Raw genomic sequence first — 17,463 nt, forward strand, 5'->3', positions numbered from 1 at the left:
ACCTCGCTTATGTATTAGCCTGTTAAGCGAGTTTCTCTTTTCTCGGCGGTTTCACTTTGGTGACAGTCGATTTCTTTGAGCTTTATGTTGTCGTCTTGCACTTCTGGGCCGGACAGACAGACTTCCACGTATAGACATTTATATATAAGATTTTAAGCATTAAGGAGGTGCTAAATTGGGCAATCTGAACTGTTGGTTTTTTGCCATATTATTATATGACCACTAAATTAAAAACTAACAATACATTTGTTTTATTTTTTTGTAGGAATTTCCATTAATATGGAGCTACACAGGAATAATTTTTTTTGAACTTTTAATAAAAACTGTACTTGAACAGAGGAAGTGTGAAATACAAGATATGAGGACGCAGTCTTATTTTTTACAAGTAAGTGACTTATTCGAATGTACTTTAAATTTAAATTGCAAATCAAAATATATTGAAAATTGAATATATTTTACTTCATAGTTGTGTGGGTATGTAAAAAATTTTATAGCTAGTAATAAATAAATAAAACCATAGTAATAAATGTAACAAATGTACCTCAAATAAGCGATTAGGAACAGATAGGAGGGTAGTGGGGCAGTACAGAGCTCGGAGTTTGGACAGTCAAAGGGTAAAAGCTTTTGTAGAATATGGCAGAACTGATTCAAATGCTATGGTATCTTCTGCCGGGTTGAAATGGGAAAAAGCCCAGCTGGGCAGTTGAGGTGTATAATACCTGTCATTGGGCAAAAGTCAGGAGCAACACCTAGAAAGTCCATTGCAGGGCTATCGCTCGCTCAGTAGGGCCAATTCAGCTGCACAAATGCATTTCTCCTAATCTGAATGTCTTGGACTGTAGGAAGAAACTTGAACATGCACCCAGAACACAAATGCAGCTCTTACTTTTTGAGAGGCAGCAGTGTTACCACTGCACCAACGCAAAGTATCTCAGTTGTATTAAGATTATTCCCAACATGTTTACAACTCATTAGCATCTTTACTTGTCTCTGTCAGCCATAGTACTCTTCCAAGCAACATTGTAGTGGGCCACTACAATGCTAAAGAAAGTAAAGTCAAAGTCAAAGCGAATTTTATTGTCATCTCAACCATATGCAAGTATACAGATAGATGAAATTGCGAAGCTCAGGGTCCACAGTGTAACAACTGTGCAAATAAAAAATTTAAAATTAAATTAAAAAAAGTTAAAATTTAAAATTAAAACACAAACAAGACAAGACATTGTGCAAAGACAAGAAAGTAGCAGCAATATTGATGTGTAGTAAGCAATATGAACATTGATGCATTGTATGGTATTATGCAATCTACAGTAGATACATATAGTCAATAAATATGTAATATAATAAATAATAGATATAGATAATACAGAAATTCAGTGTATGATAATAGTTGTTTAAGACATGTGTAAACAATGACAGGTCAGAATGTTTCACAGCATGTCAAAGTGCAGTGTGCAAAATACTTTAAAGGTCAGTAGGAGATTTTCGGTTCTTTTCTACATGCACACTCATCTTTGCAGGAAAGTGTTTTTAGAGGTGGTTGAGGCAGTGTGGAAGACCCCAGGGGGTAGCATGGTGTTATGGAGTCTGACAGCTTGGGGGTTAAAACTATCCTGCAGCCTGGCAGATCTGGCTCTGATGCTGCAGTATCTTCTCTTGGATGGCAGAAGTGTGAAAAGTCCATCTGAGGGGTGTAAGGGGTCCTGCACAATGCTTTCAGGCCATGCGGACACTACGTTTGTAAAATACATCCTGTAGTGAAGGGAGAGGCACCCCAATAATGTTCTCTGCTGTCTTCACTATCCTTTGCAGGCACTTACGGTCAGATATGTTTCAGTTGCCATACCAGATAGTGATGCAGCTGGTCAGAGCACTCTCAATGGTGCCTCTGTAGAACATGGTGAGGATGGAAGGGGGAAGACTTGCTCGCTTCAGCCTCCTCAGGAAGTGTAGTCTCTGCTGGGCTTTCTTGATTATTGATGACGTGTTATGGATCCACGTAGGTTCCTCAGTTATGTGCATTTGGAGATGCAGCCAGTCACAGAGTCTGTATACTCCTCCAGATTGATGGAGTCACCATCCATAGCAGCCTCCCTGAAAATGTCCCAGTCTGTCAATTCGAAGCAGTCTTGAAGAGCTGAAACAGCAGCAACCTGCCACACTCTGATGTTTTTGCAGGCTGGTTTAGTTTATTATCTAGCTCATAAACACTACTGTGTCAAAACGTGGGATGGTATGTAAAAAGGTGCTATTTGGGTCTGGATGGAATTCTTGTAATGCTGGATGTTATTTTTGTCAAGCAAAAAAAGAATTGTTTACTATAATGACTGGTATGCTATATTTACATTACCAGGTCTCAATGCCAAGTTGGGATTAGTTGAAGAAATCCAAATTGGTATCTGTGGTGTTGACATAGTTAAATGGCCTGAGTTGTTACATCTACTGTACATTCAGCATACATGGAATGTATTACACTGCATAAACCACACCTACATGTCTGAAGCCTTTCATACACACACTATATTTAAGTAAACAGATTTCATTTACCCTTAGGATTCTCTAGAAGCTTAACACACTTTATACGTATAGCTCAATTATTCCCTCACCACTAATAAGAAGTACAATGTTTATCCCTTCGGTAGTGACCCCAAGAGATTCTTGAACATTGATCAGACAGTCTTATTTTAAAGGATAGTTTTAGTTGTTTTGGAATTCTATTATAAGAGCCATTTTACTTGTTCTATAAAATTCATGAATATTTATTAGATGACAATGCATAAACTATGGGAGGTTCCTATAACCCCTGTAAATGGAATCGTATTGGTATGTTCTTGCCATTTCTAACAGCTTGGAGTAAACCTTATTCTTCAGTTAGTTAGTGACAGCCTTGCCTTGTATAAGGTGTAGAGGCATATGGTTTTTAACGTGACCGCACGTAACAGTGCTCGATGGCCTACGGGCTCTTTGAATGTGAGAAATAAGTAAAGAAAACCTTGTTTTTTTAAGTACCGCACCGTACGCTAAGGCATACAGAAGAAGAAATAATTAAGAATCTTTAAGTATAGAAACAACTAAAGTCTTTCAAGAAAAGCTAAGTTTATAGAAGATACATTTTTTCCTTTTTTTTGTCTTTTATTCTACGTGTGTAACTATTTTTTCTTTTATTCTTGTTTGGATTATTCACTTTTAACTTTCACTAAATACCTTTAAAACGAACTCTTGGCCACTGAGAATTCTTTTGACACGCGTCTTACCTGTGCCTGATGGCACCTTATATTTCAGCATATGAGCACTTCCAGGCACTTTGGTTAACTTGAACATGCTTACAGTAATCCTTTTAGATAAAACCAATCAATAAATTAATATACAATCACTTGCTTGAAATTCCTGGAGTGTGGTGGCTGCCTTATTGCCAAAAGGTTAAAAGCCCTCATGGCCGCAATTATTCTAGATGCTATTTGAAACCATGAACTACATGAATAACATTTTTTTTTTTCATGCAACAATATATCTCTAAGAAAGATCAAAAGAAAAAAAACAAACCATGTTTTCATTATATTAGCGAATCCTTTAAATTGAAAATTCACAGAGGTGGGTAGCTTCTATCAGCCTCATTTTGTTCATTGCTCTCTCCTTACTATCTTGTCCTGAGAATGCTTAGCAGCTCCTAAGATTGTTGTCGTCGTCGTCTTCTTTCTTACTAAACAAACTCTATACAACTCATCCCCGACTGATAGTTTTTACTGCTTAATTTATCAACCCTTTTCTAGTATATCAGAGGAAAGATTCCCAAACCGCCGCGTTTCAAGACTTATTGGGTTGCAATCAGTAGCAGAAGACATTTTCGTTCTACCTTTGTGCTTCATATAATACTTAATGCCTTTCTTGAGCTTTCATTTTCAATTCAAGAAATATAGTTAGGAGATAATGTTTTATAAATTGGTTTTGAAATAGTTGTATTGATGTTAACTGCTATTGCAATGTGCCACAAATCCATTGCAGGGCTCACCCACCGGGTATGGGATTCAAACCTATGATATTGCATCAGCGAGACATGAGTGCTGGGCACAATACTGTTATTGCCTATAATTACTATAGTTTCATACACAAGCTTCTCTGCAACAGTATGCTCATTTAAGTTGTATTATTGTACATTTTTTTTTTGTATTAAATTTATCATTCTACTAATGGTTATATTTAATAGCTGCTTTTTGTATTTAGTGTTTCACTTTTCCTAAATACCCAAGTGGGCCAGGAGTCAGTAGCCCTTCCCCAACTGTACAGAGATTTTTATCTCTTAATCCAGTTCTTTCTTCCTTGTGAAAAGGATGATCATTTTTAAGGTGAAAAATCACATTGAGTGTATAACCCAAATGTATGGTTTCTGGACTTAATATTGTTTTGTAATGCCTGCATTATTCAAATGACTTTCTTTCACCAAAAAATTTTAGTCTCTTCCAGGTGATGAGGTCCAAAGCTATATCCTTTCCCAGTATGTCCCTGGAAACCAAAAGAGGCCATTGGAAGGTGTTCTGCTTAGCAAAATTCCATTCAGCCATCCAGAACAGGTTCCTGCTATCCTAGAAGTGCTCCGCCATCAGTGTGCATTCAATACCCTGTTAAGCAGTTGTATCTCTACAAGCAGGTCTGACTGCGGTAAGCCATGTGCCTTTTAATAATAAAGCAAATGGAGAACCGCAAACAAATTTGTAGTGTAAAAGGAAATTAACATAACCTTGTCAAACCTGCTTAATCTAACTCTGAGTCAGCCTGGCAGAGCATCTTTGAGAACATGCCATTTAGCCCAACAAGATTGCCAAATTCCATTCATCTAATTTTTTCCAAAATAACATCAAGTCCAATTTTTTAAATTACTACTCTCTACCACGTTACTTCGCAATTTGTTCCTTGTGGCTATGGTTCTGTGACTGAAGAAAAACTTTCTACTGTTTTACTGTTGTGTTATTATATATTTGGTATTGATTTGAGTAGTTGCTCACATAATTCCATTGTGAAAAAACACTAACAACTGATTTGATTTGAAGGTTGATGGAACAATTAGAGTACAATAACACTAGGACTATGGTTTATTAACTAACATGCGAAAAATCGCATTTCAGAATGCACAAAACGAGGATGAGCTATGGCAGCAAATTACTGAACAGACTCCAATTCTTGTTCATCAAAAATAAGGAGTCATTTCTTTGTGCTAAGGAACACAACCACACTTACTGTATATTTGGACCTAAATGTGGTAAAATCCAAGAGTCTATGAAATCATTCTGTTGTGTTTGAGCAATGCATGTTGAAGTCATGGGGTATGTTAGCGTGGCACATATTCAGTTTCTTGATATGAGTAGCTGTACATATCAATTTCACAAGTTATCTAAATATCTTTATTGGTCGATTAACCAACCATCATGGCAGCAGTGTACCACATGTGAATGGTCTGTTTCAGAAGGATTATGGTTCCTGTCTCAAAGGTTAGGATACGAATGGGAATTCAGTTTACCATGGTGGATAATAACAATCTATTTCAGTGAGTCATTGAAACTAGAAATGTACCTGAAACTAATTTTCAATAATTTGGAACAATCTGGAAACCACATGAGCTGGTGTTCTCATGCCACACACTTATTACATTGTGGAATCCTTATTTTGACAATTTTAATGCTTTTGGCCTTCTGAAAAAAATAAGCCATTTTCAAACTCCCATTTCTTAACAAAACATACTTGGAGTGCAACACTGGTGGTGGTGGTGGTGGTATAAGCAGATGTTGAGAAAGGAGAAAGCGCACAAGCAACTACTTTATGTGGTATTTCTTTCTTTGTTGAAAGCTGTATGGCAAACTTCATCCTAGTTCCAGATATCTGTGGTATGAGTTACAGCAGTGATTCTTAACCACTGTCGGGTCATGGGCTGTCAACTGTGGGTTGCATGTTGCTATTGTTTCTAATGGTAGTGTGGTTGTGGTGGGTTGTGAAGTAAGTTGCTGTGGGTTGCCACTCTGACTAGATTCCCCAAGGGGGACAAAGTGTCACAAAGACACTTGCATAGGAAAAAGTGGGTTTCAACACCAGAAAGGTTCAGAAACACTGAGCTACAACATTCTGACCCCTGTGAGAAATCTAGGATTTTGTTAGTCACTTAACACCCCAGAATTGAACAGTATTTTTTAACTAATCAGCAAATGCAAATATTCAGTGAAGCAGTACTCTCCTGCTACAAGTAATCAATTTCTGCAAGCTGCAAATTATAAAATTCTGATGTAATATGAATTGATTGAAACCTTTAAACTCCCTTTCAATTATTCAATTGAATCCTAAGTATATGGTGTTAATACCATTTAAATATCAAAGACCACTTAATCCTATATCCCTTTTAATCTGATGTTTTCATAACATGTTTTAAACAAAAATGTTCTAACTTCAAATCAATACATAGCGCAATATCCATTAAGCAATACATTGCCTTTCATTTTGCTAATTGGATTTTGCTTACTATACTGAACTCTGGTCTCTTAAGATTTTCTAGGTTTGACAGTAATGTTTAGTGCTCTCAGTTTGTGGAAGGTGGGACTGGCATTCATGGAAAATTGTGAAAGTGGACATTATGTAAAGAGTTTGAAAGGAAGAACAGAATCAAGCTGAAATACTTCAATTAATATGCTTAGCTGAGATTGGCTTTCTCCTTTTCATTGACATAAGAAAATACAGTTGAGTCTGATGTAGTATTAAAAGTGACCCCAGAATTTAGATGAATGCTAAACCCTAAGGCAAATAGATCAGGAACATTATAACTCCCACCTCTAAACTAACGGATAGTTTTTATCTTTTTTAGTCATGAGTGTACTCAACAGCTGTCTCGATGCATGCTCAATAATCCAGGTAAGGAAATCCTAGAAATTTGATTCTGTTCATCTGGACAAAGTTTTTAAGTGGGAGAAATATTTCGAGACTTATCCAAGTCTCTTCCTCAGTCTCAATTGAGAGAGGAATCAAGGAGGCCATTTACGTGAAAAAGGAACGACCATCTCTGAACAGAGGAGGGGGCCTAAGGGTACATCAGTTGCCATCTTACAATGCTGTGATTGCAGCCATTCCTCAACCCTCTATGAATGGTTCACACGTCTACTAATCAGTGGACAATTTGCATATCACTGATCAACTGGCCCTTTGTCAATGGTGCTAGTCTCTGTGATTAAGCAAAGGTACTGTTTATAAGGTTGGGGAAACCTGCAGTCAATTGAGACTGAGGAAGAGACTTGGATAAGTCTCGAAATATTTCTCCCACTTAAAAACTTTGTCCAGATGAACAGAATCAAATTTCTAGGGGTACTCAACAGCTGCTCATTTAAGATTTAATTGTAGTCCCAATTGCATTTAACTGACTTTTCTGCTCACTATTTTTGTAAATTATTTTAACTGTTTGATATATTAATTCTCTGCCACTGGATTTAGTTATCTTCTAAATTGTCATACAAACAGTTACACATGCAAGAAATTTCAATGTACTCTATACGTGTGATGGTACTTTAACTACTATTACTGTAACTAATCTGTATGGAACATGCAGGTAAGATTCTCATTGTAATGAATGAATTGAAATGCACCAAAACCGATTTTAAAAATGCAATTCATTCTTTCTGATTTAAAAGTTGTGTAATGTATCGCTGACTTAAGTTGTGAAAGATAATTTGAACATTCTGGAGTCTGATGGAGCAGTTAATTATTCTTAAATGAAATTCATTTTAAATTAAAACTGTTGGCTTTCATAATTTCACAACCTTTTCCTTTCTTGTTTTAAGTTTCTATTAAATACACAAGCTTAGGCAACAATCCTTACCCTTGGCACATTAGAAATACTTCTTCTTCTTCTTTCGGCTGCTCCCATTAGGGGTCGCCACAACAGATCATCTTCTTTCATATCTTTCTGTCCTCTGCATCTTGCTTAGTCACACCCATCACCTGCATGTCCTCTCTCACCACATCCATAATCCTTCGCTTAGGCCTTCCTCTTTTCCTCTTCCCTGGCAGCTCTATCCTTAGCATCCTTCTCCCAATATACCCAGCCTCTCTCCTCTGCAAGTAAGACTTTCACTGTACTTTGTATGTGTTTTTTTAAAAAAAAAAAAAAACACGACCATCATTGCCGTGACAAAATACTGCAAGTGACCTTGGGGTTCACAACCTTTTCTTACCCCGTGACAAGTTTTGTGAAAGAATTTTCCCCCACTCTGTTTTGTTCAGTAATTTGGGTTTATACTTCTACCATAATAAAGTGATTTGACAAAGGGGGGATTTTAAAATAGTTTAGTTTAAGTAACCATAATAATAGCACATCTTTTGGCTGCTCCCATTAGGGGTTGCCACAGCGGAACATATTTTTCCATATCTTCCTGTTCTCTGCATCTTGCTCTGTTATACCCATCACCTGCATGACCTCACTCACCACATCCATAAACCTCCTCTTAGGCCTTCCTCCTTTCCTTATTTTTGCTTATTCCTGGCAGCTCTATCCTTAGCATCCTTTTGCCAATATACCCAGCATCTCTCCTCCGCACATGTCCAAACCAACACAATCTCCCCTCTCTCTGACTTTGTCTCCCAAATGCCCAACCTGAGCTGACCCTCTGATGTACTCATTTCTAATCATATCCATCCTCATCACACCCAGTGCAAATCTTAGCATCTTTAACTCTGCTACCTCCAGCTCTGTCTCCTACTTTCTGGTCAGTGCCACCGTCTCCAACCAATATAACATTGCTGGTCTCACTACCGTCCTGTAGACCTTCCCTTTCACTGTTTCTGATTCCGTCTGTCACAAATTACTCCTCTCTTCTGCAGCATTCCACCCTGCCTGCACTCTTTTTCACCTCTCTTCCAAAATCCCTGTTACTTTGTACTGTTGATCCCAAGTATTTAAACTCCTCCATCTTCACCAACTCTACTCCTTGCATCCTCACCATTCCACTGACCTCACTCTCATTCACACACGTGTTCTGTCTTGTTCCTACTGACCTTCATTCCTCTCCTCTCTAGAACATACCTTCACCTCTCAAGGGTCTCCTCAACCTGCTCCATACTCTCACTACAGATCACTTATTTAAAATCGACTAATGATGAGCAGATACTCGTATACTATAACAAAACACACTGAGTTGATGAAAACAGTTAGTTGCCCGAGTGACACTCAGGACTAACGCTTTTAGTGTGGTTTTCTTAGCCCGAGTAACACTAAGGAGGCTATATAACAGAAATCTTTACAACTTATTGGCTGCAGTAACCCTGAGCATATTGGTCAGTAAGATGTATTCAACCAGATGTATAAAATTTAAGTATCTATTAATTTTCTGTATCTGCTTATCCAACTCTGGGTGACCTGCAGCTAAGCTTATCCAGCATCATTGAGCACAAAAGAGGATCCAGCCCAGGACGAGGCATCTATCCATCACACCATTACTGGCCAACTGCCATTTTCTGTATGTATGTCAACAAAAACGTAATAAAAAAATTCTTCACTTTTTATAGTAACCAGCTGAGTTAGTCAGTGTGTTGGCCAGGTGAGAAAGTGGAAATTGAAAAAGTGATTACAAATAATATACTATCAAACCTTTTGAATGTAAACTATTGTTAGTTTTGGAGTGCTTCCTTGTATACAGTATTCTTGTGTTTTCTTCTGATTGAATCTATATTTCATGGTTAAAAAGGCCAAGATGCTAACAAGTGCACCACAAACCACCTATGTGGCACGGTTTCCTCACTCAATAGGTCACATAGATAGAACCTGTGCCATCACATGTTGGGAAGGTGGTGAACTATATGTCAAAAATCTAAACTATGGTGAGAAGTGCTTGTGTGCCAAAACTCAAGTCTGTACATAAAGAACAAGCAGATACAGTACAGAGATGTAATGGCCAGTTAGAGGTCTCGTTAAAAATGGCAACTGGTTACAGAGTCAATTTGCGTCCCTTGTGGCAGGCCACATCGAAGTTCGAAAGCCACCTGCCTGAGGAATCCAATTAGTAACAGAAAAGAATTTTTGAGCAACTGACCATGAATTGGTATGATTTCAGTTTTGGCTGTTACTACCAGTAATCAAAATGTGAGTTTTTATTAATATAATTTTTTTGTCATTTTCAAAGAGAACAAGAAAATGCCTGAATATTTTGTACTGAAGCTTGCATTTTGGTACTCTGTCTTGTGCAGCAGTCTCTGGAGCTCGGCATTTTGAGGTTTATCCTTCATCTGATATGAGCTTCTGTATCACCTTTGAGCATCCCACCATGGTGTCTTTAGCAACAGGTATGTATTGACGAAATCCTACACAATATTGGGGAAGGGAGGGAGGAAAGGATGGCTGCTATATAATTAGAATCTAAGGTGCAGTCACTAGTTTAATTTCTGCAGTGAACTGGTCCCATCAAGGGCTGGTTCTTACCTTACACCCAATGTTCTTGAGATAGGCTCTACCCTTTGATTATGTATACGTGAAAATGTTAAATATGCTATTAAACTTTTGACTTTTTAAGACCATTAGCCTTATAAATAATGGTTTTTGCTCCATTCTTGACATTAAAATATTTGCTTTTACCAGTCTTCGGCAGATAGCATGGGTAGTGCAAACATATTTTAATTATTCCATGTCCTGCCCTACATGTACCTTCAGTGCCTTTCCTTCGTGTTTGTGTGTTTCTCAGTCTCTCTTAACCGGCACTCCCTTTCTTAAGCATATTCATGTAAAGACTGCTTCTCAGACTGTCGTTCTTTTTGAGACACCTTTCTCTCCTCCTGTCTACTTTTATATTTCCCATCTTTAAAGGCAACTCTTAGTGTGCCTTACATGTTTTTACTCCTCCTCATGTGTTTCACACTCACACTTCCTGTTTCGATTTATTTCATCAAAGCCAAACTGGCCAATCCAATTGCTCTGAGGGACTAGACATGCACGTGCGCACACACACACACACACCTTTTAACATTTTATTATATAGTACATGTAGATTACTAGAGGATGTTGGGATGAAAGACGCGCCCTGATCAGTTTGAGTTTGCAGTAGTTAGCAGTGATAACTTACAGCTGCAGGAGACTAGGTTCAGTTCCTAACCTGTTTGCAGGGTGGTCGTGTCAGTTTTGGGTTTTACTGCACAGTTGTTTGTGTTTCCCACCTCACAACTCCAAAGTCTTTGGCATGAATCCTAGCCAAGCCACTGTCTAGGTAGGTGGTACGTATCAAAGTAACCTCCACATGAATGTCAGGACCCAATGCTTCTCAGCAGAACAGTGCCCAGGGCATCACACTGCCTCCACTGGCTTTCCTTCTTTTCATAGTGCATTCTGCTGCCATTTCTTCCCAGGTAAATGATGCACGTGTGTATACACCTGGCCCTGTACACATGATCTAAAAGAAAATGATTCATAAGACCAGGTCACCTTCTTCCATTGCTCCACGGTCCAGTTCTGATACTTGCATGCTCATTGTAAGCATGGGGTTTTTGGTGGTGGACAGGGGGTCAGCATGGGCACCCTGACCAGTCTATGGCTATGCACCCCCTAGGCAGCAAGCAGTGATGCACCTTTCTTTCATGGCCAACATTAAGTTTTCAACTATTTGTGCTACAGTAGCTCTTGTGGGGGATTGGACTAGACAGGCTAGCCATCTCTCCCCACATGCATCAATGACCCTGGTTGTCCTTATTTGGACCACTGTTGGAAGGTGCTAACCACTGCATACCTGGAACACCCCACAAGACCTGCCATTTTGGAGATGTTCTGACCCAGTCATCTAGTCCTCACAATTCATCCCTTGTCAAAGTCACTCCGATCCGCACAGTTGCCCATTTTTTCCTCCTTCCAACACATCTCCTTCAAGAACAGTTCACTTGCAGCCTAATACCTGTATATTCCACCCCTTGACAGGTGCCACTGTAACAAGATAAAGTTATTCACTTCACCTGTCAGTGGCTTTAATGTTGTGGCTGATCAGTGTGTGTACTTGGTTTGATACTTTTAAACTGATTTGAGAATGGGTGGAACAGTACTTGCACATGTATGACATGTCTTCCCCAGCAGTACTGGGCCCAAAGCAGCACCTAAATAAGGACAGGATGCCAAGTCCATCGTAAGGCATAATTGCATTAATTTGTCTGACAGTCAGTCTCTTTCTACCCTGCTTTGTCCTGAACAGGGTTGTGAGGGTGCTGGAGCCTATCCCAGACAGCAAAGTGTGAAGGTGGGAACAATCCCTGGACATGGCATCAGTCCATTGCAGGGCAAATACAAATATACACACACCCCAACCATACACTAGGGCCAATTTAGTGTTGTTGACCCAATTTGGACTTTTCCATTAGCCTAACTGAGACAACTTAAGATTGTGGAAGGAAAACCAGAGTAACAAAGAACTTTCACAAATACTTTGGAGGAAATGAATAAATCTAAGGTTAAGCATAGCAGTCAATGTTTGTTCAAATCGTAAATACCCGAGTACCAGACACCAACAAGCCTCACTATTTTTAGGAGATGCAAAGTTTTGTGGCTGGCTTTTTACATACTGTAACTCTTCTGTACAGAACAGAAACTCACTAAGCTGATTACTATACAGTTTATTCTTATTTGTTGAAAACATAAATTGCTTTTTGCAGCTGCATGTAACTGCAGCCTGGAGTCATATAAAGTTCACAGTAAAGTAAGTTAATAATCCCATCAATCAATATGGCTAAATACTGTGAAGAAAAACATAACACACAAGGAAAGTTGCATAGAAGAAATGGGCATTTTCATAATGGAATTCAACAACGTAAAGTGAGTGTGCGCATCACACAAACCGCAACCAGGCTGGGATATGAATTTGGTCTTCCAAAGCTTTGAAAAAGCAGCACTAATCACTTTGTGACTAGGCTACCCAGGTCAGTAAAACATCAAAAAAGAGTTCAGCCATATTTACATACAGTAAGCAGTCTTCGACAGTTACAAAGCAGGCTTTCCCTACCTTTAGGTATAACAACAACAACATTTATTTACAGTTAGGTCCATACTGTAAATATTTGGACAGACAACTTTTTTTCTAATTTTGGTTCTGTACAATACCACAATGAATTTTAAATGAAACAACTCAGATGAGGTTGAAGTGCAGACTTTCAGCTTTAATTCAGTGGGGTGAACAAAACGATTGCATAAAAATGTGAGGCAACTAAAGCATTTTTTTTAACACAATCCCTTCATTTCAGGGGCTCAAAAGTAATTGGACAATTGACTCAACGGCTATTTAATGGGCAGGTGTGGGCAAGTCCGTCGTTATGTCATTATCAATTAAGCAGATAAAAGGCCTGGAGTTGATTTGAGGTGTGGTGCTTGCATGTGGAAGATTTTGCTGTGAACAGACAACATGCGGTCAAAGGAGCTCTCCAGGCAGGTGAAAGAAGCCATCCTTAAGCTGAGAAAACAGAAAAAACCCATCTGAGAAATTGCTCCAATATTACGAGTGGCAAAATCTACAGTTTGGTACATCCTGAGAAAGAAAGCAAGCACTGGTGAACTCAGCAACGCAAAAAGACCTGGACGTCCACGGAAGACAACAGTGGTGGATGATCGCAGAATCTTTTTCATGGTGAACAGAAACCTCTTGACAACAGCCAGCCAAGTGAATAACACTCTCCAGGGGGTAGGCGTATCGATATCCAAGTCTACCATAAAGAGAAGACTGCAAGAAAGTAAATACAGAGGGTGCACTGCAAGGTGCAAGCCACTCATAAGCCTCAAGAATAGAAAGGCTGGATTGGACTTTGCTAAAAAACATCTAAAAAAGCCAGCACAGTTCTGGAAAACATTCTTTGGACAGATGAAACCAAGATCAACCTCTACCAGAATGATGGCAATAAAAAAGTATGGAGAAGGCGTGGAACGGCTCATTATCCAAAGCATACCACATCATCTGTAAAACACGGTGGAGGCAGTATGATGGCTTGGGCGTGCATGGCTGCCAGTGGCACTGGGACACTAGTGTTTATTGATGATGTGACACAGGACAGAAGCAGCCGAATGAATTCTGAGGAGTTCAGAGACATACTGTCTGCTCAAATCCAGCTAAATGCAGTCAAATTGATTGGGCGGCGTTTCATGATACAGATGGACAATGACCCAAAACATACAGCCAAAGCAACCCAGGAGTTTATTAAAGCAAAGAAGTGGAATATTTTTGAATGGCCAAGTCAGTCACCTGATCTTAACCCAATTGAGCATGCATTTCACTTGTTGAAGACTAAACTTCGGGCAGAAAGGCCCACAAACAAACAAACAGCAACTGAAAGCCACTGCAGTAAAGGCCTGGCAGAGCATTAAAAAGGAGGAAACCCAGCATCTGGTGATGTCCATGAGTTCAAGACTTCAGGCTGTCATTGCCAGCAAAGGGTTTTCAATCAAGTATTAACTGGAAATAAAATATTCATTTCTATTTAATTTGTCCAATTACTTTTGAGCCCCTGAAATTGTGTTAAAAAAATGTTTTAGTTGCCTCACATTTTTATGCAATCGTTTTGTTCACCCCACTGAATTAAAGCTGAAAGTCTGCACTTCAACCTCATCTGAGTTGTTTCATTTAAAATTCATTGTGGTAATGTACAGAACCAAAATTAGAAAAAAGTTGTCTCTGTCCAAATATTTATGGACCTAACTGTATATAGCACATTTTCATACAAATGATGTAGCTCAAAATGCTTTACAGGATGAAGAAAGAAAAAAAAGACAATTATATAAGAAAATAAAATTAGGCAACACTAACTAACATATAATAAAAGTAAGGTCTGATGGCTAGGGAGGACAGAAAAACAGCCCGTGGATTGGCTGTAAAAATTAATTGGGAGATGCCAACATGATGTCCCAAAGACTTAAAGTTTAAAAAATAAACTTGTTAAAACAGTTTACTAAATAATATGGACCAAATTTGCAGGTTGGGAAGCATTTTGCACACTGTATCTTGGGATGCAAGGTGCAACGAAGGATAAAACTGTCACAGATACAAGTTCTCTTTGAAAAAAGTTGAGTCCTTGTACGCATAACTGGCACATTTCTAAGGCTACATTCACCAATGTATATGCAAGATATTTGCATTCTTCACTTGCACCTTGCAGCTACAGAGTAATACAATTCAACCGTTGTGAACACCACAGGGTGGGGTGGCTCGGGCACCTCCTTTTTATGTTTTCCTGCTGCCTCATGGAACAATTGGCTTTAGTTCAGATACTATGGATGTGCATATTCTACCTGGATACTGTGTATTTTTTTCTACTTGTGCTTAAAAAAAGTGTGAATAAGGTTATTGGTAGTTCAAGAATGTGGCTGTGTGTATCAGTGGACCCTGCAATGCACCAGACATGAACAAACCCTGGACAGAGGAAGACATTATTTTAATTAAAGAGTTAAGGGGAGATTAATTACCCAACTTTCCATTAACATATTTCTCTCACAAGTCATTAACCATAACGAGGCTTAAATGCTTGAGTTTCCATAAAGGTGAATTACTACATGGCCTTATTTTACAAGCAGGTTGACGAAAATGACCGAGATCCGAAAGAGAAATAACAGGAGTGAAATCAAAACTAAATGCAGATTTTTTTAATTATTTTTTTATATATTTTCAGTACTTGTGAACGTAGTCAGCTCAAGGCACATTCAAGGCACATTCTATAAGTCGGAAAAAATGGAAGCATCAATGGATGATTTCATTTCAAGGGTTCTTCAGCGGTGAGTATTCCCAATTTCATCAAAAAGATTTGCATAAAAATGTGGTTTTCCAACATGGATTTTAAAGTCCCTTTCTCCTCTTTTATCACAAGTAACATGGGACTCTGCATTAAGACACTGACTATAATGGAAACCTTGCAGCCTCTAGCTCTTCAAGGGTCACCACTGTGTGCTCCCTGCTTTACATTGTGCTAGATGGGAAAAATTATACATTAACTTGATTAAAATCCCTTCTCTTTCAAATGAAAATAGATATTTTTGTAACTACTAAATGAAACATGACAATATTTAGCACTAGATGCAAAGTACTGCTATTTATTATTGTCCATAAATACACCTTGTTCATTTCTGATATTCTCTTCCAGTATTTTTATCACTTTGTGTGCAACTACCTCTTATTTGTAAGCTTCTCTGCGAGTGTCATCTATATTTTTCTATGGACTAAAAGTTAACTCTTTATTTTTATTTATTTTTTTAATGTATAAACAGTATTAAAGTTTTCAGTATATGTACTGAGGACCAGTACATGTTCTGCTATCCTGTAATTTTGCAAAAAGCGAGTACTTCACCCTTTTGTGAAATTTATAAAGTTGTGGACACACAGTATGCTGCAGATTGGGGCTTTTTCAATATAGAGATTAGAGGATGTATGACTTGTTTCAGAGTTGTACTTTTAGTGAAGAAATGGCAGACTGCATATGTCCTCGCCTTACAGACATTATGATAGCAGCCCTGTCACTCTTTGGGGAATTTTGTACATTCTCCCTGTCTGGTTAGTTGGTTGGGACTGGCGCTGGATTAATTTAAAGCCAAACTGAAATAAATGGACTTGGGTAATAGTAGGATGAGTGAGTCTGCTTGCCAAATGCACCTTTTTTTCCCCCAGATCAAGCCTATAATGTACACTTTTTTTTTTTTTACTTAAAAATGCACCTGTTCAAACTATTAAGTACAACTGAGTTTGTGATTGAGAATTAGGCTTTTCTGAAAAGGTTCCATTACACCATACATCTTTAGGTGACTTTAATGGAAAATTCTCTCCCTGCCTCCCATATAATGCTTATTTTATATATAGCTAGCCTAGCACAGACTGACTCACTGTTCCCAGGAACTATATGCCCCAAAAGTATATTATTGCTGCCCTTAACCTGGGTATACAAAGCAATCTGGATTTCATTAAGTTTCTTATGCTACCTAACCAACTTACTCTGCTTACTTGAACTTGCATTACCAGCATTAGAAACCTAAAACCTAAATGTGATACATGATTGAGTGGACTTGCATATCAACCTTTGTCAGAGATTTTTTTCTTCTTCCCCTTCTGCAGATGCATGTCCATCCCTGTCACTATGAGGGCCATTTGTAGAAAAATGCACAAACTGAAGAGTGCTTCCCTTGTTGAAGTAGGGAGTCCATGCCAACCTGAAGCCGTAACCAACTAGCTGTTCTCACATTTCCCATCCGATCCATATTACTTCTTACTCATTTAAATATAATTACGTATTTCTGTTTAAATAAATATTTGCTTTGTGCTTAAGGTTTTTCTACTGTCTTGGTAAACACAGTATATGTCATCTGCAGTGAAATGAATGTATAAAAGTGGCAAAAATCTGTATTAGTATATGTTTTCTTAAGGTAAAGGATTAAATATGTGTAAATTAAGACTGACCAATTTAGTCTCTAAAAGTAGTCACTAATTTGTAACATTTTTCATTACTGAT

General features: G+C 38.3%; 1 protein-coding gene across 4 annotated transcripts in view; it reads left to right on the plus strand.

Annotated features, from left to right (window-relative positions):
• Nucleotides 1–17,218, plus strand: part of LOC114643506 (mediator of RNA polymerase II transcription subunit 1-like) — a 34,212-nt gene extending 16,994 nt beyond the window's left edge. For all 4 annotated transcript variants that reach the window (XM_051928861.1, XM_051928863.1, XM_028792074.2 and 1 more), the window contains 5 exons: nucleotides 266–385; nucleotides 4,452–4,656; nucleotides 10,210–10,305; nucleotides 15,640–15,742; nucleotides 17,070–17,218. In XM_051928861.1, coding sequence (XP_051784821.1) covers nucleotides 359–385; nucleotides 4,452–4,656; nucleotides 10,210–10,305; nucleotides 15,640–15,742; nucleotides 17,070–17,184 — 546 coding nt within the window. In that variant the 5' untranslated portion in view covers nucleotides 266–358 and the 3' untranslated portion in view covers nucleotides 17,185–17,218. The remainder of the gene's footprint in view (nucleotides 1–265; nucleotides 386–4,451; nucleotides 4,657–10,209; nucleotides 10,306–15,639; nucleotides 15,743–17,069) is intronic.
• The last annotated feature ends 245 nt before the right edge of the window (nucleotides 17,219–17,463 follow it).

The sequence above is a fragment of the Erpetoichthys calabaricus genome, chromosome 6 (genome assembly GCF_900747795.2).
Source record: "Erpetoichthys calabaricus chromosome 6, fErpCal1.3, whole genome shotgun sequence".
Taxonomy (NCBI): Eukaryota; Metazoa; Chordata; class Cladistia; order Polypteriformes; family Polypteridae; genus Erpetoichthys; species Erpetoichthys calabaricus.